General features: G+C 50.2%; 3 protein-coding genes across 3 annotated transcripts; 2 read left to right on the top strand and 1 right to left on the bottom strand.

The window, feature by feature from the left end:
- Nucleotides 1-137: 137 nt before the first annotated feature.
- Nucleotides 138-904, bottom strand: LOC103708333. Its single transcript, XM_008793210.3, has 3 exons — nt 767-904; nt 473-620; nt 138-375 (listed from the first exon to the last, which is right to left on the bottom strand). Exons 1-3 carry the CDS (start codon nt 841-843, stop codon nt 313-315), a joined length of 288 nt encoding a protein of 95 aa, XP_008791432.1. The 5' UTR covers nt 844-904; the 3' UTR covers nt 138-312.
- Nucleotides 905-12,204: 11,300 nt separating this feature from the next.
- Nucleotides 12,205-13,469, top strand: LOC120112499. The gene is made up of 2 exons (XM_039132050.1): nt 12,205-12,882; nt 12,987-13,469. The coding sequence occupies exons 1-2, from the start codon at nt 12,205-12,207 to the stop codon at nt 13,467-13,469; spliced, it is 1,161 nt and encodes a 386-aa protein (XP_038987978.1).
- A 2,214-nt stretch (nt 13,470-15,683) lies between these two features.
- Nucleotides 15,684-17,759, top strand: LOC103708334 (pentatricopeptide repeat-containing protein At2g13600-like). Its single transcript, XM_008793211.4, has one exon. It carries the CDS (start codon nt 15,684-15,686, stop codon nt 17,757-17,759), a length of 2,076 nt encoding a protein of 691 aa, XP_008791433.3.
- The last annotated feature ends 3,179 nt before the right edge of the window (nt 17,760-20,938 follow it).

Below are 20,938 nucleotides of genomic sequence, written 5' to 3'. Positions count from 1 at the left end.
AAGTTATTTAGCTCATACTTAACTTGAAAAGAAAAGGTAAAAATATTCGGATGCAAAAACAATGAGACCTGTGAACACAGCTTGACGAAATTAAACATCGAAGAAAACAGTCTACTTGGTTTACAGGCATCAATCTTGGGGATTGGAAAGATTCAAAAGCAATACATACCTTGAGCGCCCCAAGGATCAGTCACATAAAATCTTTACGTACAATAATACAAAACCTCGTAAAGTTTGCAACTAATATATTACTTAAACCCAACTAAGTTCTTTAGAATAGATCTACTCCTAGGCTTTGATTCATGTCAAGCATCAAACAAGCTCTTGGTTCTTCTCCACAACCCTCACTTCCTTTGCGGATCTAAGAATGGCTGCCTACAGGAAGCAACAGCAAGGATCTCAACAGGCATGAGATAAACAAGGATGCAGTAAAAAGATGAACACAGTAGGTCGCTGCATCTGACTGCCTTACCTGATCATCAGTTATTTCAACTGCAAACCCATCAACGATAGCCAAAGAAGATCTCTTCCTATAGGTGTTTGGTCTGAGCAATTTGGCTAGCAGCTGGTCATGTCTGTTGCTTACATATCGATCAAGCTCCATTGCTCCTTGTTTCTTTCTATCAAGGCACCGCCATAAGAAGAGAAGTAACTACTACTGCTGGAACTCGAGAGAGAAATCGAAAACATCGGGCAGAATAAAATGCCCACAAAATGGTGATGCTAAAAGACTTGAGAACAAATTGAGAGTGTGGCGAAGGCAAACCGATCTGCTCGCAGGCGCTCATACTCGGGATCAAAATTCATGAAGACAAAGTAGACATCTGCCGCCGAGCTTCCCATTTTCCGTGCCACGATCTCCCCTTCTTGTATTATATTTGCGCAGCAGCTCAAAATCGGCAAGCCTATAGATCTTCCATGGTTGGTATTTATAAAATGGGGACAGTTGTGATGAGTCCAAGAAATACTTATCAACCTCACTTGTATTTGTGGAGAAAATGACCTTAGATTAACTAGTAATAAGCTTTATTGTGCTTAGCCAAAAAAAAAAAAAGAATATTGATGTTGAAATAAGTAACAGGGCAGCAACATCGTCAACATGGCCATGTAGAACAGTAACAGATTACTTTACTTGTTGGTGCTTGCTGACGAAGGAAATGGCAATGCATGTCATAGGGGATGTTGGGGGAAAAAATAGACCACCCCACACGTACAATTAAAGCACCCAAGGGAGGCTTCTTTCTCCCAAGGGAGGCTTCGGACTTGGAAATACAGTCCCTCTCTCTTCTCCAAAATTAAGCCCCCCTCTGACTTAGGCATCGGAGGGCCGGCGCCGGAAAGCCCGGCCACCGGCTTCTTGCAGGTTCCTCCGGAAGGAGCCGCACGCCGACGATCCACCGCCCACCGTTCTCGCTCACAGGCCCCCCCGGAGGACACCGCCAGACGACGAACCGCCGTCCGCCGATTCTCCCACCGGAGCTCCTCCTCCTCGGTTCGCGGCCGCCCCCGGGTCCAATTTCCAGCAACAGTTGGCGCTAGAGGAAGGGCCTGAGTCGTGGCCATGAAACTAAGGAGCAGAGGAGTCTCTGATACCTCCCGGCATCATGCTCCAAGCCCCGGGCGCTCAATCCAGAATCCACCACCAAGACCTCCGGCAGATCAAGCTCCACAAGTCCAACCCGAGCACTTCGACACGCTAGTGCAGCAAGTCCAAGCGCTAGCCATTGTAGCCCAAAGCCTGCAACAAGTGGAGGCTCCTCCTGTGCCGCCTCCACGGGTTCATGTTAAGCGGAGGAAGAAACTTTCTCCCGAGCCATCTCGAATCAGGCATGGCTCCCGCTACAACGACGTACGTGGGGGCAACTAGTGAGAAGTAGTAGCCCAAGTCTCACATCAACGAGTTGGAGGGAAAGAGAAATAAAAGCTGAGGTCTGGAGAAGGAGAGTTATGTACTCCCTCCTCATGGGTGTAAGTCCTTACGACGGCGCTCGTGACGTTGCTCTCCTTCAGAGCGTCACCATCACCGAAGCCCCGGCCGTGCACAGAGGGCTGCCGAGCTCATCCAGGCCAAGCTCATGCAGGCCGAGCCGAGCTCAGAAGGCCGAGCTTGTCATCCACATGCTGCAGCCACGACCTGCAGCAGTCTCATCCAGGCCGAGCTCATGCAGGCCGAGCCGAGCTCAGAAGGCCGAGCTTGTCATCCACATGCTGCAGCCACGACCTGCAGCAGTCTCATCCAGGCCGAGCTCATGCAGGCCGAGCCGAGCTCAGAAGGCCGAGCTCGTCATCCACATGCTGCAGCCACGACCTGCAGCAGTCTCATCCAGGCCGAGCTCATGCAGGCCGAGCTCAGAAGGCCGAGACCAGAAGGCTGCTGAGCTCATAAGCCCGAGCTTAGAAGCCCGAGCGCAGAACACCCCTCCCAGAAAATCGAGCCAAAGAAGGCCGGTGCTGAGCCAAGTCCTGAGGGACTTCAAAGCTCGAGAGCCATCAAAATATCTCCAAAAGGTACAGGACGCCACTTTGGCTTCAAATAATTTCAATATTTTATCTATTTTCAGGTCGGAGAATCCAAAAAACGACCTACGGGTATCTCTATCTCCAACGTCGCCCCGCTCCGAATAAGGGCGCACGATCGCCAACGAATGAAGTCCATCTCCCGTATGTCTCCAAGATCGGATTCCCGACCAAGCTCGGATCCCCCAGTTAAAGGATTAACGTCATGCTACATCAACTAATCGAGCTCGGCTCGATCTCCATCGACTAATCGAGCTCGGCTCGATCTCCATCGACTAATCGAGCTCGGCTCGATCTCCATCGACTATCGAGCTCGGCTCGATTTTGGCTTGATCGTCAACAGACAAGGCCAAAGAAGGCCGCTGAGTCAACCTGGAGCACTTAACTCCAACTGCATGAGAGGTACACCCTACTTGGCACGCACATCTCCATATATATTTGGCTATGTTACAGGATGATCGACGACTAGACTACTTCCTTCGCCCGAGCCAAAAAGCTGCTCGAACTCGGAAGTCGGGGGGTAGTGTTGGGGGAAAAATGGACCACCCCACAAATGCAATTATAGCACCCAAATCCATCAGCAAGATCGAGCTCACCATGCAGGCCGAGCTCATCATGCAGGCCGAGCTCAGAAAGCCGAGCCGAGCTCATGCAAGCCGAGCTCAGAAGGCTGCCGAGCTCATCCATGCTGCCGAGCACAGAAGGCTGCCGAGCTCAGAAGGCCGAAACTAGAAGGCTGCCGAGCTCGGAAGGCCGAGCTCCGCAGGCCGAGACCAGAAGGCTGCCGAGCTCAGAAGGCCGAGCTCAGCAGGCCGAGACCAGAAGGCCGAGCACAGCAAGCCGAGACCAGAAGGCCGAGCACAGCAGGCCGAGCACAGAAGGCTAAGACCAGCAGGACGAGACCAGAAGGCTGAGCTGACCTCAGAAGGCCGGCCTCGTCATCTATATGCTGCGGCCATGCCCTGCAGCAGCCTTACCGCACCATGTTTTACTTGCCGGCCACGCCACGACACATTAATCAGGAACCATACCCTGCTACGACTGTCAACACCTCATCATTCCCAAGAATGTACTGCACTGCACGCCACAAGCAAGCTCTGGCTGCACGCCATCTCCTCCCATGATGGGAACGGGCCATCCACAGCAACTCATTACTTCCACGCCCACGTCCAATCGTGACGGTAACCCATTAATTCGCCCAGTCACATCACAGGTAACACTCTCCCTATAAAAGGGGGCTTCTTCCTCCCGAGGGGGCTGGAGGCTTCTTCCTCCCGAGGAGATTTTTCGGACTTCACATACAGTCCCTCTCTCTTCTCCAAAATTAAGCCCCCCTCTGACTTAGGCATCGGAGGGCCGGCGCCGGAAAAGCCCGGCCACCGGCTTCTCGCAGGTCCCCCGGAGGACGCCGCTCGCCGACGGATCGCCGTCCGCCAGTGTTCGCCGGAGCAACAGTTGGCACCCAGTGAGTGTAGGGCGGCGTCCTCCAGCAACAGTTGGCGCTAGAGGAAGGGTCGGCTTCTTGCAGGTCCACCGGCTTTTCTGCAGGCACCCAGACGGAGGACGCCGCTCGCCGACGGATCGCCGTCCGCCAGTGTTCGCCGGAGCAACAGTTGGCACCCAGTGAGTGTAGGGCGGCGTCCTCCAGCAACAGTTGGCGCTAGAGGAAGGGTCGGCTTCTTGCAGGTCCACCGGCTTTTCTGCAGGCACCCAGACGGAGGACGCCGCCCGCCGACGGATCGCCGCCCGCCAGTGTTCGCCGGAGCTCCTCCTCCTCCTCGGTTCGCGGCCGCCCCGGGTCCAATTTCCAGCAACAGGGGACATGGAGCTTGGTGAGACACAGTGGTCCTATATATCCTGAAGCCTCATCCCATGTAACCATGGATCCTGCTCCATAGCACACAAGGTGACCATGTTGGTATAGTTGCTGCGATGAACCAGGCTATCTGAGAACAACTCGTTCTCGGAAAGTTGTTTGGGCTCGTTCCACAAGTAAATGAATGTTTCAAGCTCAATTAGTTACCGACAGTTAGGCAACTATAAGCTCGAGTTGCTTAGGCTTAGGTGAAGTTAATCTTCAACACTAACCAAGCTTGTTAGGTAGGTTCCAAACTTCATACTGTCCTGAAATGGATGCTTGATCAAGCTATTGGACAAGCTTGTGCCCGGTGAAAATATACAACTAAGAGTATGTTTAGATATTTCTATAGAATTGAGTTGAAAATTCTATAGAAATCGGGTTTATTGGCCTATCTAGCTTGCATTTTCTAACAATTTGTCCAAATCCAGTCCAGATCCTAATTTTTGGCAGCAGTAAGAACAAAAATTTTTGTTTTACAGGATTTGAGCTGGGTGGAGCTTAGTTGACACACGGCTATGCTTTAATGGACAACTCAATCTACGAATCCTACAGAATTTTTAGGCTAATTCTGTAGGAATAGCCAAACTGGCCCTAAGTTTAAAAAAAAACTGTGTTTCTCTCAGCTTGTTTGCAATCCTAGGTACCAACATGCTAAATTGTTTTTGATAAGAAATGATATAAACGCTTGAGCTACATCTATCGCTTGTGCGCACCTTGCAATTGTGTTCCGCAATGACACCATCTTATTGGATACATGGTTTTGTTTCATTGCACAAAGGAAACTCCTCTGGCTCAAGGTGGCGGTTCGGTTCGGTGGAAGAAGCTGTAAGAGCTGTTAGCGGTAATAGGCACTTCAATGAAGCAGCAGCAGTAGAATGATCATTAGTGGATACAACACCAACAACAACAGCAGATCCAGAGGCGGAATGGACAACAGACTAAGACTCCGTTTGGGGGAGCTTTTAATTAGATGAAAAAGAATGTTTGGTAAAAATTTCGGAAAGCTGTTTTAGCTTTTTCAAAAAACTAAAAATAGCTTTTTGGAAGAAGCTCCATTTTGGAGCTTTCCGAAAACGTTGTTTTGAGCTTTGTCAGAAAGCTTTTTTTTACCAAAATATCCATAATAAAATATAACAATTACATATTTTGTCCTTTTATAAAACTAAAAATCTGCTGGAGTCCTAACAAAGAACCCTAGCTGTAGATCAGACTCCCTTCCATAAAAAAAATGTATTCTTATTTTCTATTATTATTTTATACCTTTAATGTTGTATTATACTATAAATATAATATTATATTATATTATATCATAATACATTAATATGTTATATAAAATAATTTAATATTATGTTATATTATGAGAAATTAATATATGCTAATAGTTATAATATTTTATACCTTTATTATTTTATTATACTATAATATAATATAATATTATATTATATCATAATACATTGATATGTTATGTTAAATAAATTTATATTATATTAAATTATTATGCTATAGTATACAATATTATATTACTATATTATAATAATATTATATTACATTATAGTAATATTATACTATATTATATAGTTATATATTAATATATGTTATATTTTATTATGCTCGGTTGTATAATACTATGCAATGTTCTTATTTGGATTGGTAGTTTCGGACCGCCACTATTTTGGAAAGCGCATGGGATGAGCGCGTGGGCTTGTCATCACTATGGAGAACGTGGCCAGGGCCGCCCCGAGCCCTAGGCGACCGAAGTGGTCGCCTAAGGCCTCGGGCCAATGGAAGGCCTCCGGGAGGCTGACCAAAAGGAAGCAAAGGCCCCATGTAAAACGGGAATAGGAGCTGGCTCTGAGTCTTCCCCCTTGATGGAAGGGAGGTGGAGAGTTTCCTGGCCTGCAGAGGGGCAATTTGGGAAGTTGGGGATAGTAGTTTTGTTTTTCGTGGAGAGAAAGAGAGAGGAGGGATTTGGTTGGCTTGATACACGTCTGAAGCCACTCTTATCTTTCATCTTTCTCTTTTTTGGTTTTGGTCTTGGTTTTCCTTCCCTCACATTACTCCTGATCCAGCTGGGCCATCAGGAAGAAAGATAGGGGGATTGGAGATGGACTTCTTGGAGGGTAGAGAAAGAAAAGGAGGAAGGGGGGGTTGAATGGCTGCTGTGCTGTGATGTTGCAGTGGCTGCTTGGGTACTCACCTGAAGGGGAGAAGGTGGGATGGGACTTTTATTAATTAGATGGAGTGAAATTTCCATAATGCCCCTACTTTCTCTTATAGAGAGGTTCCTTTCTGGACAAATTCTTTTCTTGACCATGAAGTGCCATGGGAGAAAAAGCAACGGCTAGTTAGAGCGAGAAGCTCCGGTTCTTGAGAGAGAAAGACAACGGCTAGTGGGCCGGCGGGAAGTCGGTCTGTGTTCCGGCTGTCCGGCGGTAACCACGGCGGGTTGGGCAGTGCTTCTGTATTACGGCTTTGTTGAGGGTCCTCGGTGTAGCCGGCGTTTAGCTTGGGTGCGCGGAGGAAGTAGCTGCCGGGCCACCCGGCTCTGAAGCCGGAGGGTAGGGGCCAGACCCCTGGTAGCTCGTGTCCCGGGTGGTGTGAGCAGGCGACATCCCGGCGGCCGGCGAGGTTAACTCAGTCTGCTCTGTTTTGGCTAACCCCCCTGTCTTCTTACAGGTGTGATGGATCGGAAGGGTAAACAACCGATGGGGCAGGTACCGGAAGGAGCGGCGAGAGGACCTGGTAAGGAACACGATCATGGACGAGGGGAGCGCTCCGGCGCTTGGACGCGGCCGGGGCCGTGGGTTACTCACTGGCCCACGGCCGCGGAGGTGGAACGGCTGAGCCGTCGCTTCCCGGATATCCTCCGGCTCCCGGAGGAACCGATAGCGGCGGCCCGGCGTGAATGGCGAGGGCGGGCGTTGCCGGCTCGCACTTTTGGCCGCCGCGTCCCGGCGGAGTGGGTGGCCAAAGACGTGGCGGCCCGGGCAAAACTAAAGGATGTGGTGGCCGTCCCGCTCGCGGACGACCACCTTGCCCTGCGGTTCCGGTCGACGGAGGACCGGGACCGAGTCCTGAGCGAGGGCCCGTGGGTGGTGGCGGGGCAGCTCCTCGCCATGAGCCCATGGGTCTCCGACTTCGAGCCCGACGATGGTACTGTGCAGAGGGCCCTGGTTTGGCTTCGTCTGCCCTGCCTGCCGCCGGAGTACTGGTCGACTTCGACCATTCTCCAGATTGCGGCTCGGGCGGGTCGGCCGATAGCGGTTGACGGGGTCACCGAGCAACAGAAATCGATGGGGTTTGCCCGGATCAAGATCGAGGTCGCTGTCAACGAACCCTTGTTACCGGGGGTTCTGATTCAAGGGGAGACGAAGGTGCGTTGGCAGCCCTTCGTCTTCGAAAACGTAGCCGCACTCTGCTCCCGTTGTGGGCGGATGGGCCATGGGGAGGCGTCCTGTCGTTTCCCGGTGGCCGGCTGTGCTGCGGAGGGTCCGGCGTCGGGGGCAGAGGCCCCGGGGGGTGGGTCGGACCAGCCGCCACCGGCTGGTGGAGTGGAGAACCAAGGGCCAGTTTATGGCCCTTGGATGGTGGCGACGCGGAGGAAAATCCCGCGTGAGAGTCGTCCGCCGCGGCCGGGGGAGAGGACCGGCACCGATCCGGGACCCGTGTCGTCCTTGCCTCGGCCGCCACCCCCGGCGGCCCGTCCGACCTCGCCGGCATCTCCTGTGGACACGGACGGCTGGCAAAAGCCGACGAAGGTCGCGCGCCGCCGGTCGCCGTTGGCCGGAGGAGGGGAAGGGCTGCCCCCGGTACCTCCCATGGACCACCATCGGACTGCCCTGGTTGATGAACCAGGAGACGGTTCGGCCGAGTCCGTGGCTCCGGAGCTGAGCCAGCGAGGCGACTCGCCCCCGCCGCGGGTCGACCCTGGGCCGAGCGGGGTGGGTAAGGCCGGGGCCTAACCCAAAGAAGGCCCAGGCCCCAAGCGGGCCTTGGCCCACAAGGGGGCCTGGGTCCGGTGACCCAATTGGCCCAGCAGGCCAATCGAGCACAGGCCCAGCGCGGCCGGGCCCAGAGGGCCGGGCGCCGGGGCCGTGGGCCAGCTGGCGTAGCCCACGGCGCGCCTCGAGCTGGTGGCGCGCCACGAGCTGATGGCGCGATCCGAGCCGGTGGCGCGCTCCGCGCGGACGACGCGCCCCGCGCGGACGGCGCGCCCCGCGCGGATGGCGCGCCCGAAGTGGGTGTTGCGCCCCGCGCTGGGGACGTCCTCCCGGATGGCGTCGGAGGGGCGCGTGGGTACGAGACCGCGCTTGGCGTCGTTGGCGATCGGGTTGGTGGGCCGTTGGCTGTGCAGGGCCAGCGGGCCTCTTCCACGATGGGGCCGCCGGATGACCGGGTTTTGGGCCATGGGGATGGCCCGCGAGTCCAGGGACCTCAGGTCCGCGATGTCGGGGGGCTACAGGGCCAGGGCACGCGCAGCCTGGGTTCCCCTGAGCCGGATATTTCGGCCCAGGACGAGCGGACCTTGGTCAGGGGTCCTGAGGCACCCTCAGGGCCCTTCCAGTACAGCCCACCCTGTCGGGAGCTGGACTTGCGGCTGGGGATCCCCCAGGATGCTAGCCAGGACCTTCCTATGTTGGGTGCAGGCCTAGATGGGGTTGTTCGCTTTGGCCTTACACCCCTGACCCCGGGCGTGCTGGAGGACACCACCCCAGGTAGGTGTGTGGTGGGGGACCACCCCACCCCTCGCCTGGAGGAGAGCACGGCCGTGGCAGGAGGGGGCATGGACCACTCTACTGCCCTGCAGCAGGTCAGGGCGGCAGTTATGGGGGTTGTATCCACGACCGCCGATGTGGAGGAGCAGCGAGGCTTCATAGGCGTTGAGCCTATGGATGGCCCCGCGACTCTAGGAGAGGAGGGGTCAGAGGCCGACTATGTGGACTGTGACCCATGATGATTCTCGTTTGAAATTGTAGGGGGGCGGCCAAGCCGTCCTTTATGACCTCTTTCAAACGGTTAGTGCAGGTCCATTGTCCGGAGATCTGTTTCCTCTGTGAGACCCGATTATCTGGCGAGGGGCTCGGACGTTTGAGGCGGCACCTTGAGAGGGACTGGCAGACCTATGCGATCGACTCTCGGGGGCTGTCGGGAGGTATTTTGGTTCTGTGGAGGCGTGGAGTGACGACAGTTGATGTCTTTCACAACTGCCCCCAACAGGTAGTCATGGTCGTGTCGAGACCTGGTGTTGCCCCGTGGGTGCTGTGCGGTGTTTACGCGAGCACGGACCACAGGGTCAGGAGAGTCCTTTGGCAGGAGATCACCAACCTAGCCGCTCAGGGTATCCCGACGGTTGTGGTTGGTGACTTCAATTGCATCCAGAGTGAGAATGAGAAGCGGGGGGGCGCTGCCTTTACTGATAGAGTGGATAGGAGGGAGTTCCGTAATTTTGTGTCGCGGAATGGCCTGGTAGACTTAGGTTTCTCGGGACCACAGTTCACTTGGTGTAATAATCAGCATGGTAGTGCTAGGGTATGGGAGAGATTAGATAGGGCCTTAGCGTCCCCAGATTGGATCCTTCGATTTCCCACGAGTAGGGTTACTCACCTCCCTCGGATTGCCTCGGATCACTGCCCTCTGCTACTCTCTACATCATCGAGTCCCACCCACCACAGCCCCTTCCGCTTTGAGAAGGTTTGGCTGTCGTACCCCCAGTCCTGGGACATTGTCCGCGACGCGTGGCGGATCCCGGTACACGGGGATGCCATGCAGCGGGTTTCGCGCAAACTTGAGTTGACCAAGAGGCGCTTGCGCCGTTGGAACCGTGAGGTTGTGGGTAATATTTTCCGGCGTTTGGAGGTGATAGAGACCTCGATCGCTGAGCTACAAAGGAAGGAAGACCTAGGGGGCGTGCTTCCGGAGGACGATATGGTTGACCTTCGGGGCCTACTTGCGACTCATCATTCGCTGCTACGGCAACACGAGGTCTTCTGGAGACAGAAATCTCGGGTGCAGTGGGTAAGCGAGGGTGACCGTAACACTAGCTTCTTTCATCGGACGACAGTCATCCGGCGACGTCGGAGCATGATCCATTCCCTGCACGATAGGTCCGGCCAGCGGGTGGAGGGTGAGCCTGCCATTCGACAGGTCTTGCTTGATTTCTTCCGCGCTAGATGGACAGAGGATGAGGGGGCCTATGATGGTCACTACCCCCTCCGGGTGGACGAGGGTATTGGAGAGGTCGAGTGCGCATCTTTGATCCGACCGGTTATGGCACAGGAGGTGCATGAGGCGGTCTGGGCCTTGGCAGCAGACAAGGCCCCGGGACCCGATGGTTTCCCCCCTTTCTTCTTCCGGCATTATTGGGGTATTATCCGACCAGCAGTGGTGGAGGCCATCCAGTGCTTCTTCACCCAGGCTGCGATGCCTGAGGATTGGAAGGCCACCTTCATCACGCTTATGCCTAAGCGTCAGGATGCGGATGAGCCTTGTCACTTTAGGCCCATTAGCCTGTGTACAACCTTATACAAGGTTGTGGCAAGGATTTTGGTGGGCAGGATGAAGCCCCTTTTACCTGGCATTATTAGTCAGGAACAGGGGGCTTTTGTAGCTGGTAGAAATATTTCTCACAATGTTATGTTAGCCCAGGAAATGATATGGGATCTTCGGCGGGCTTCGGAGCGGCACAGCTTGATGGCAGTCAAGCTGGACATGGAGCGGGCTTACGACAGGATCAGGTGGAGTTTCCTTCAGCGGGTACTGGAGGAGCACGGCTTCCCCAGGCAGTGGATTGGATGGATTATGGGGTGTGTCCGGGGGCCAAAGTTTTCTATCTTGGTCAACGGCACTCCATCGATTTTCTTCGAGTCCACGATGGGATTACGACAGGGATGTCCCTTATCCCCTTATTTGTTTATCATCTGTGCGGATATTTTATCCCGTGCTTTGCAGGGAGCGTGTGCCAGCCGGGAGCTGGAGGCCTAGGTGCCAGCACCGGGGGCCCGCCCTATATCCCATTTATTTTTTGCTGATGACTGTCTTCTCTTGGCCAGGGCACGGATTTCAGAGGCACGGGTCCTACGCAGGGTGGTGGCAGACTATTGCGTGGCATCCGGTCAAAGAGTAAACTTCCTCAAGTCGGCTATCTTCTTCAGCCCCAGCACAGAGAGCGGCGTCAGACAGGAGATCAGAGGGATACTGCAGGTACCGGAGCAGGAGGGGACGCTGACCTACCTTGGCGTCCCTATCACGGGTCGGAGGCTACGGGTGGCCGAGTGCTTGGGCTTGGTGCAGCGGGTCCAGAGCAGGCTGGAGGGATGGAGGGCATTTTCCCTATCCATGATGGGGAGAGTGACATTGGTCAGAGCAGTGCTGGGATCTATTCCGGTGTACCTTATGGCCAACACAGTAGTTCCGAAGACGATTCTGTTGAGGATCGAACGCCTTCTTCGGAGCTTTCTGTGGGGGTCATATAGTGGAGGCCATGGAGTGCATTTGGTAGCGTGGGAGCAGGTCTGCCTTCCTACTAGCGAGGGTGGTCTAGGGGTGCAGTCCCTCGTTCAGAGGCGTGAGGCACTCATTGCCCGGCACGCGGCCCAGTTTGTGTTAGCGCCACACAGTTTCTGGAGTCAGGTGATGGCAGCCAGATATGGTCGGGGGCCTCATCAGTAGCACGGACCGGTCGACGAGTCTCCTTCATGTGGCGCGAGATCGGGAGGTATTTGCCATCAGTTGCAGCACACACCAGGTGGTTGATCGGCGATGGCCAGAGTATTGATGTGACCAGTGATTCATGGGTGGACACCCTTCCCCTGAGTCGCTGGCCGACCATGGTAGATGCAGAGGCAGTGGAGGGGCTACGGGTGTGCGATCTCCTAGCACCAGGAGGGGCAGAGTGGGATGAGGCCAGGTTACGGCTGCTCTTCGGAGTACATCTGGCTGTGAGGATTCGGTCTCTCCCGCTTCCAGGTTGTGGGGGGCCGGATGTCAGGGTATGGGGCACTTCGAGCCGGGCCGGTGTTAGACTGGGAGACCTATCCCGTGCTATTCAGCCAGAGCACGAGCCGGGGTCAGATTGCGCTTGGATCTGGAGGTCCGGCCTCCACCCGAGGGCAGCTCTCTTTTTGTGGAAGGTGTTCTGGGACCGCCTTCCGACGAGAGCAGTGTTGAGCAGGCGTGGCTGGGGGATCCCTGCGGAGTGCGGGACGTGCGGAGCTGAGGAGACAGTGGACCATGTGCTCTTTCAGTGTACTTGGGCGATGTCGACATGGCAGTGTACAGGGATCCCGCAGGGGGCCCGATGTGCGCGGATTCAGTTCCTTAGTATGATGCGGCAGTGGCTAGCGAGTCCGCAGACTCATGAGGAGGGTATCAGAGCGACTTGCACGGCCCTTCAGATCTGGCTGGCAAGGAATGCTCGTACTCTCGGCCAGCGTAGGGTGTCACCGAGGTTTGTAGCAGAGTTTGCTCGAGCACAGGCCACGGAGATCAGCCATATCCCTTCCACAGTTAGACCTTTGACAACTCGGGACACCTGGGGTTCCCCCTTGCTCCGGCAGCTCCTCAGACGGTGTTTTTCACCTGGGAGCCCCCACCCCCGTGCTTCCTCAAGGTCAACTTTGATGGGTCTGTGTTGGATGGCGGCTCGAGAGGTGGTGCAGGTTTTGTCATACGGGACCCGCAGTCCAGAGTTGTGGCTGCAGGCGGCTGCCGCTTGTTCGCTACATCAGTCCCGGGAGCTGAGCTGCACGCTGCCTGGGCGGGGATTCGACATGCACGGGCGATGATGCGGACCAGCCCGATTATTCTGGAGGGCGACTCAGCTACCGTTATTGGATGGATTCAGCAGGGGTTGAGGGGTGAGAGCTCAGACCACCCCTTGATCCGCGACATAGTCAGGATGATGAGAGATGGGGGGGCCACCCAGGCCATGCATGTATTTCGGGAGGCCAATGGGGCGGCTGATTGGGTAGCCGCCTATGCGGCCCACCATTCGGGTTACGCCCTTTGGTCAGGGGAGGGGGAGCTGCCTTTGGCACTCCGTGAGATATTGTATTTTGATCTTATTGGGTGTATTCATACACGGTCTGTATGAAGCACCCGTTTCAGCAAAAAAAAAAAAAAAAAAAAAAAAGTGCCATGGGATAACCTTTTCCTACTCTGCCCTTGCTTGACATGGTAAATAGTATTGCCAAGCATTACCTCAGTTATTTAATCAGTTTTATAGACCCTTCCTAAAGCATAATTACTTTTCCGTACTCCTACTCAAAAATTATATTAAACTAAAAATATTTTTTATTTATCTTTATTGTATACATGCATTTCTGTTGAAATAATGTACTTGATGGATTTCTATTTTCATATTTTTTTAAGTATTTTATACTTATTAAAAAATTTTATTATTAAAAAAAGATCTTATTTACTGAATCCGTCTTAGGCCTCCAAATGTATTGAGCCGCCCCGGAACGTGGCGCGGACCAACCGGCACATGAGGGATCAAAGAGGTAGGGCTGGATTTAGGACCCATTGGGGCGAGCTGGACCTCATAGGGGATCAAAAGGAGGGCTGGATTTAGGACCATGCAGTTTTAAACTATATGAAACAATAAAATTTAGGTGGAGAAGAATGAAATCAGTCTTACTACATTCACAAAAAAAAAAAAGAAAAAGTAAATCAGATATTATGAAAAAACTAAGAAGATTTTCTTTAAAAAAAATTCAAAGTGCAAAATCTTTAGACGTACGACTATGTTTTCTAGCTTTTAGCTTGCATACATTCCTCCTTCCTGTATCTTACTTCTTTCATGATGCCATCAGCGTTAGCATGATGTGATTGTTGGAGTGAAGAATCTGCCGGCACAAGCGGTCCAGTTATTCCGCTGGTGGCCTTTAGGCAAATTGCTTGCTTGCGTGTCCTTCTGGGGGCTGCTGTATTGCTAGCTGCATTTATCTGTCATGTCCGGAAACCTGTCGTCGTGTGCTGTGATCCAAATCGTGTCAGTTCACAAATGTATGCCCAATAAATTTCACCCCCAAGGTGGGGTCTCCAAAAGCAGACGCTCTTAACGTTGACGTCCCAGTAAACCCCCCGTCCAAGAAGGAGCCTCGGCTAAAAGGAAATTCGGCCACGGCCATTAGTCGGAAGAGCCAACGGATAATGGTTGTGCGATACTGTTTATCTTTTGCGCCGAGATATGTGGAAAATGATAAAAATTGAAGGAGTCTGGTAGGCCAAGCATGTGTTACATGAAGCTAATGAAGCTGTAGACTGGATGGCTGCTTATGTAGCCAGTCACTTCGGTAATATTCTGTGGGCTGAAGATGGAAAGTTGCCACTGGCACTCCAAGATATTTTGTTTTTCGATTTTATTGGATGTATCCGTACTCGTCAGGTATGATCCATCCGTTTTAGCAAAAAAAAGAAAAAAAAAAAGAGCCTAGACTTGTCTGGTTTGAAAAAATAAAAAAATATAATTAATAAAATAAAAAAATATTATTTATTTGTTTTTAAAAATAAAATTAGTATTTTTATAAAAATAAAAAATTTCTATTTTACAAAAGATACGAGGAAGTTACTTTTTCACCTGTTAAAAATTAAATTTTTTTCTCCAAAAATACTTTTAAGCCATCAAAACCTTTGGATAATTTTTTTTTCTTTATTAAAAATATAGTAGAGAATCATCATCTGACATATGTGCTGTATAAACTGCTTGCAGTATGCATGAACCTATTTATCTTTTTTCAAAGTTTCAGCCCTTATCAACCATTTTTCTGCACTGAAGTGATGATCGGTGGAAGATCCTGTTGGACAGACCATCTTAACCTCTTAATTATCTATAGACATCTTGCTTCCCCAGCTCCATTTCACCACTAAAATAAAACCGAGAGTTCTGCAAGCTTTTGAGAATAGCAGCCGGGTGCTGCCAGTTGAGATGCAGACCAGCCAAGCTATAAATACCAAGCAGTTTAGACTTGGCTAAGGAAGCACAGTACATGTACTTGGCGAGCTTCTTATCGAGCGAAGCCTGGGTTTCTTGTTATTTCTGCAAATTGGAAGTATCCAGGCTTGGCACTTTATGAGTTAAGCTTCAAATGAATGGAAAACGGGCTGCCAGCGGTCGGGGCTTCCGCGACGGGGGCTAAAAATGGCAACGAAACTAGCGGCCTGTCTCGCTCGCGTACATGGTATCATGCTTATCAAACCCCATGTCTTCCGACACTGGAAGCACAAGCAATTCCATAATCCTAAACTCCCATCCACCTTTCACCACAATGGCGTATGCCCTCTCCGAGAAACCATCTCTCTTAACATGCAACTAAGCCGCTACATCAACAAAGGCGATTTAAACTCCGCCCGCCAGCTCTTCGACGCAATGCCCCAACGAACCGTTGTCTCCTGGAACGCCATGATCTCCGGCTTCGCCAAGTGGGGAAGAACCGAAGAAGCTCTCACCACGGCCTCCGCCGTGCATCGGAGCGGCATGAAGCTCAACGAGACCACCTTCTCCTCCCTCCTCTCCGCCTGTGCTCGCTCTGGCTCTCTCCATCTTGGCAAACAGACCCACTGCCTAGTCTTCAAATCCGGTTCCGAGGATTTTGAGTTGGTGGGCAGTGCTTTGCTTAACTTCTACACCTCGTGCTTTGATATCCATGCTGCGTGTCAGCTCTTTGACTTGCTGCATGGCCGGAATCCTTCATTGTGGAGTTTGATGCTGGTTAGCTTCGTGAGGTGCAATTTATTAAGTGATGCTATGGATTTGTTCGACAGGATGCCGTTCCGTGATGTTGTTTCATGGACGGCTCTGATATCAGGCTACTCCCGCAGTGACGGAGAGTGCGGCAAGGCTTTGGAGCTGTTTCTCAGGATGAAAGCAAGTGGTGAAGTGGTGCCGAATGAGTTTACTTGTGATAGTGTTTTGAGAGCTTGTGCACAGTTGGGATCTTTGGATTATGGGAAGATGATTCATGGGTGTTTAACTAAATTTGGGTTTGAATTGGATCGCTCCATTCGTGGCGCTCTTATTGATTTCTACTGCAGCTGTGATGCTGCCAATGATGCCAAGAGGATTTTCGAGCAACTAGATTCTCCATGCTTGAGCACTTCGAATGCTTTGATTGCAAGTCTTACTTCGATGGGTAAAATTGGAGATGCCGAGCTGGTTTTCAATCAGATGGTTGAGCGTAACTCAGTTTCATACAATTTGATGATTAAGGGCTACGCTTTGCATGGAAGGATTGTGGATTCCAAAAGCTTGTTTGAGAAAATGCCCTGCAAAAATACAGTGTCTTTGAATGCCATGATGTCAGCGTTTCTCCAGAATGGTGAGTTTGAGGAAGGCTTGAAACTATTTGAATGTGTAAAGGATGAGAGGAACACCGTGACATGGAACTCCATGATTTCAGGATATGTTCACAACGAGCAGCCTGCGGAAGCTTTAAAGCTATATGTAGTTATGCGCCATTCATCAATTGAATGCAGCCGGTCGACATTTTCTGCGCTGTTCCGTGCCTGTGCAGCAATTGGGACTCTCCAGCAGGGGAGAATGCTTCATGCTCATTTGTGTCAAACGCCGTTTGACTCGAATGCTTATGTTGGGACATCTCTTGTTGATATGTATGCTAAATGTGGCAACATCGCCGATGCTAGGACTGCATTCAGTCTGATTCTTTCACCTAACGTGGCCTCATGGAGTGCTCTCATCAATGGTCTTTCACATCATGGGCTTGGAATGGAAGCAACATTAGAGTTTGGGAAGATGTTAAAACACCGAATAGATCCTAATGCAGTTACTTTTGTAGGGCTTCTGTTGGCTTGCAGTCGTGCTGGTATGGTTGATGAGGGAATGAGATTTTTCTACTCCATGAGGGACTGCTATGGGTTGGTTCCAACCGTGGAGCATTATACATGTGTAGTTGATCTTCTTGGTCGATCAGGCTACATAAGAGAAGCTGAAAATTTCATACGTGAAATGCCAATTGAAGCAGATAGTGTTGTGTGGGGAGCTCTGCTTAGTGCCTGCTGGTTCTGCATGGACTTGGAAGTGGGTGAGAGAGTGGCTGAGAGAATGTTTTGTTTGGATTCGAATCATCTATCTCCCTATGTGGCTATGTCTAATATTTATGCTAAATTAGGAAGGTGGAAGGAGGTGATGAAGGTGAGGAAGAGATTGAGAGACCTCAAAGTAAAGAGAGATCCCGGATGTAGTTGGATTGAGGTGAAGGACACAGTTCATGTATTCTGTGTAGAGGATAGAAATCATCCACAAAGAGATGACATTTATGCTGTTCTAGAGGACTTAGTAGCCAATATCTGCTTTTATTCTGAATCTTGCTGTACTCTATATAGTAATCAAAATAATGATGTTTATTTTCCTCAGTTGCGGTGAGGGGCTTAATTGGTGTCGTCTACCGATCAATCTGTTGCATTTCCAATTAGTTAACAATGCACTTGACCTGCCAATAGAGCTACTATGGTGTTGGTCTTATATAGCTTGCTTGGCTATTTTTGCACTCCATTTATCTTCTTTAGGAAGCTTTTTAATCCTGACCTGTTTATGTATTCAGCTTTGCAAATTTTGTGGGATGCAGTCAAAGTCAGCTATCTAAATTATGTAAGTTCCTATGAATCAAATATTTTTTTGTGCGCGCCGACACATGCACGTATGTGTGCATGCATGGAGTGGCTCGTCTTTCATAACTCACACCTTCCAGGATTCTTGTCTCCGTGAGAAACATGGCTTATCTCTCATAGTTCATAGCTACCGGGATCTTTGTCCCTAGCAGAAACATGATCTCATTAATGCACCATGCCTAATGGCATATTTTGCATATGCCAATTTACATTCCTTCAAGGCCGAGAATTTTTGTATTTGCTTTCACAATGTTTTCATCATGGTAGTATTCTTTTGGAAAAATATTGTCAATGCCAAAGTTCGATGCTAGTCAATTCACAGAGAAACGCTGATTTGCACACAAAAAAAAAGAGAAAGGCTTGTCGAATTGGCTCCAACTGAATCCTCCGATGCTTATTATAACAATTCAGTATCTCATCCAAAAAGGCTAGCCAAAAGATATTATTTAGGTTCCTTGATCCTGTATAAGTATCCAAGATCTATCCAACGAATAATCAGTGTGGAACTAAACATAAGCCCGTACGGGTCCTCACACTTATATCAGGCAAGGCTTTGAAATAATAATGACAAATAGAAAAAAAATATAAGAAAAAATATTAGTGTAGTTTGCTTGGATTTGCCGGCCTGAATTGCTCGACCTGAAGTGCAAAACCTAGATTGCTCAGTCTGGAGAGCTCGATTTAGAGAGCTCGGCCTGGAATGCTTGACTTGGATTGCTCGTCCTAGAGAGCTCAACTTGGATACTCGACCTAGAGAACTTGATAGCTCGGCCTTACCGCAATAGCTCGATCTTCGGCATGGTAGCTCGACCTCAATGCGGTAGCTCGGCCTCGGCATGGTAGCTTGGCCTTCGACGCAGTCACTAGGCCTTCAGTGTGGTGGTGCAGTAGCTCGACCTTGGCCTTCGATGCGGTAGCTCGATGTTCGGTGTGGTAGCTGGGCCTCGATGTGGTAGCTCATCCTTGGGCTCATTAGCTCAGCCTTCTGAGCTCGTCCTGATCGGCCTGATTCTAATAGGCTTGATTCTGGTTGGCCTTCTGGTTGGTGGTTGCGCGTCCCTTGCGCACGACGCTTGTGTCTCGAGTGGAAGGGCATCCTCTAGAAACTAACATGTTGGTCTCTTAAGATGCAAGTCCCATGCAAAGAGAAGGTGATGCTTAGGGGCAATCATAGAAGAGGATTAGACACAGAGGTAGTCATGGGAAATTGAGAGCCTCTCCTTGAGAGCCTCTTACCATGGGAGTCTCTCGTCATCTTTTGCTTGAGAGTCTCTCGCCTCCCCCCATAGGGATACCCTGGCCCTATTTATATAGAGAAGGGAGCGTAGATGCGTTATGACTTAGAGGCAAAAATCAAGGGATTGCCGTAACCTCTTTTTTTATCTGAATTCAAATCTATTGCTATATCTTTTTTATTTAGATCCCTTCAAGAATTCAAATTTGTTTAAAATGCTTGCCTAAAACCGACCTCTTTATCATGAATGGACAAGTGGCAAGCATTTTAAAAAGATTTGATTTTTTTAGAGGGATCTGAATAAGGAAGAAGATTACAGTAGATTTAAATCTAGATTAGAAAGAAGGTTACGACAATCTTTTAATTTTTACCTTTAAATCGTAATAGATCCATGCTCCCTTCTCTATATAAATAGGGCAGGATGGGGGCAGCGGCGCGGGGGGGCTAGGAGCTCGGCATGACTCCGATTAGCGGTCGCACATCTTGTGTACACGACGCTTGCATTTCGGGTGATACAGAAGGGCGCTCAGCATGGGAGCTCGGCATTGCTTCGATCGATGGTTGTGCGTACCTTGTGCACGGTGCTCACATCTCGGGTGGCACGGAAGGATGACCTCTAGGGACTCACAACCTGATCTCTATTGGTGCGCCCTTTTGTATCACTCGAAATGCAAGCATCATGCACGGTCTAGGAGCTCGTCATGACTCCGGTCAGCGGTCGCACATCTTATGTGCACTATAGGAATATGATTTTTGAAAAGCAGATTCCTAAAAAAAGGATACCTGAAAAAGTATTTTTGGCATGTTTGGTTGACCAGGAAAAAGTGACAGATTTCCAAAGTGCTTATGTTTGGTTGACCATCCACTTTTCTGAAAAAAGTTATGTGTAATTCCTATTATATCCTTAACAAAAATTAGGTCTTTAATGCTTTGGATCAAATAAAGATAGCTGACGGGCCTTTTTGGAAAAAAAAATATTTCGATTTTCGGCTCACGAGAAAGTAACTTTTCCATGTTTCTTATGGGAAAGACTTTTCTATGAAACGTGAGAATTATATTCCAACGGAAATACAACTTTTTTGTCTCTCTTTTTTGAAAACTCCAACTAAATAAGAGGCATCTCTTTACTTTTTCATTGGCCAAACTTTTCTCCCTCCTTTTCCAGCGAACCAAAGGAGCTCCAAAGGTTTTCTTTTCCCAGCACATTTGGGAAAGTAACAGACTCTTAGACTGATTGACTAAGGCCTTGACTAATTGACTAATAAACACAAAGGACTGGAGTCCTCCGGAAATTACAAATTATGTTCCAACAGTACTCTCATGCTGTTGAACTCATCTTTTATGTGTCGCTCTCCTACATGAACGGTGACTAGCTAGCCATGGGGGCTCCCCACATAAGCTCAGATTGCCGTTTTACATTTGCCATGGAATAATTCGCAAAGATCGAGGAGAATAGAGTATTCATATTTGCAGATTCTAGATTGTATGAAGTGCTATGTCGACATTGAATTTACTAAATAATTGAAATAGTATTGGTTGAACTATTGATGCTTAGACTCCTGGCCAAGACAATTTAACCCTACTCTCGAGAATGGTATGCAAGGTTAGATTCTTGGCAAGGCAAGTTTACGCGTTCGATAGATAGAAAGAAAAGTCTTTTCTTTTATATCTCTTAAAAAAATATTGAACTTAGAAAAGTC

Source organism: Phoenix dactylifera, chromosome 11 (genome assembly GCF_009389715.1).
Source record: "Phoenix dactylifera cultivar Barhee BC4 chromosome 11, palm_55x_up_171113_PBpolish2nd_filt_p, whole genome shotgun sequence".
NCBI classification, from domain to species: Eukaryota; Viridiplantae; Streptophyta; class Magnoliopsida; order Arecales; family Arecaceae; genus Phoenix; species Phoenix dactylifera.
The sequence above is the reverse complement of the archived record's forward strand: the minus strand, read 5'-3'. Positions and strand labels throughout refer to the sequence as shown.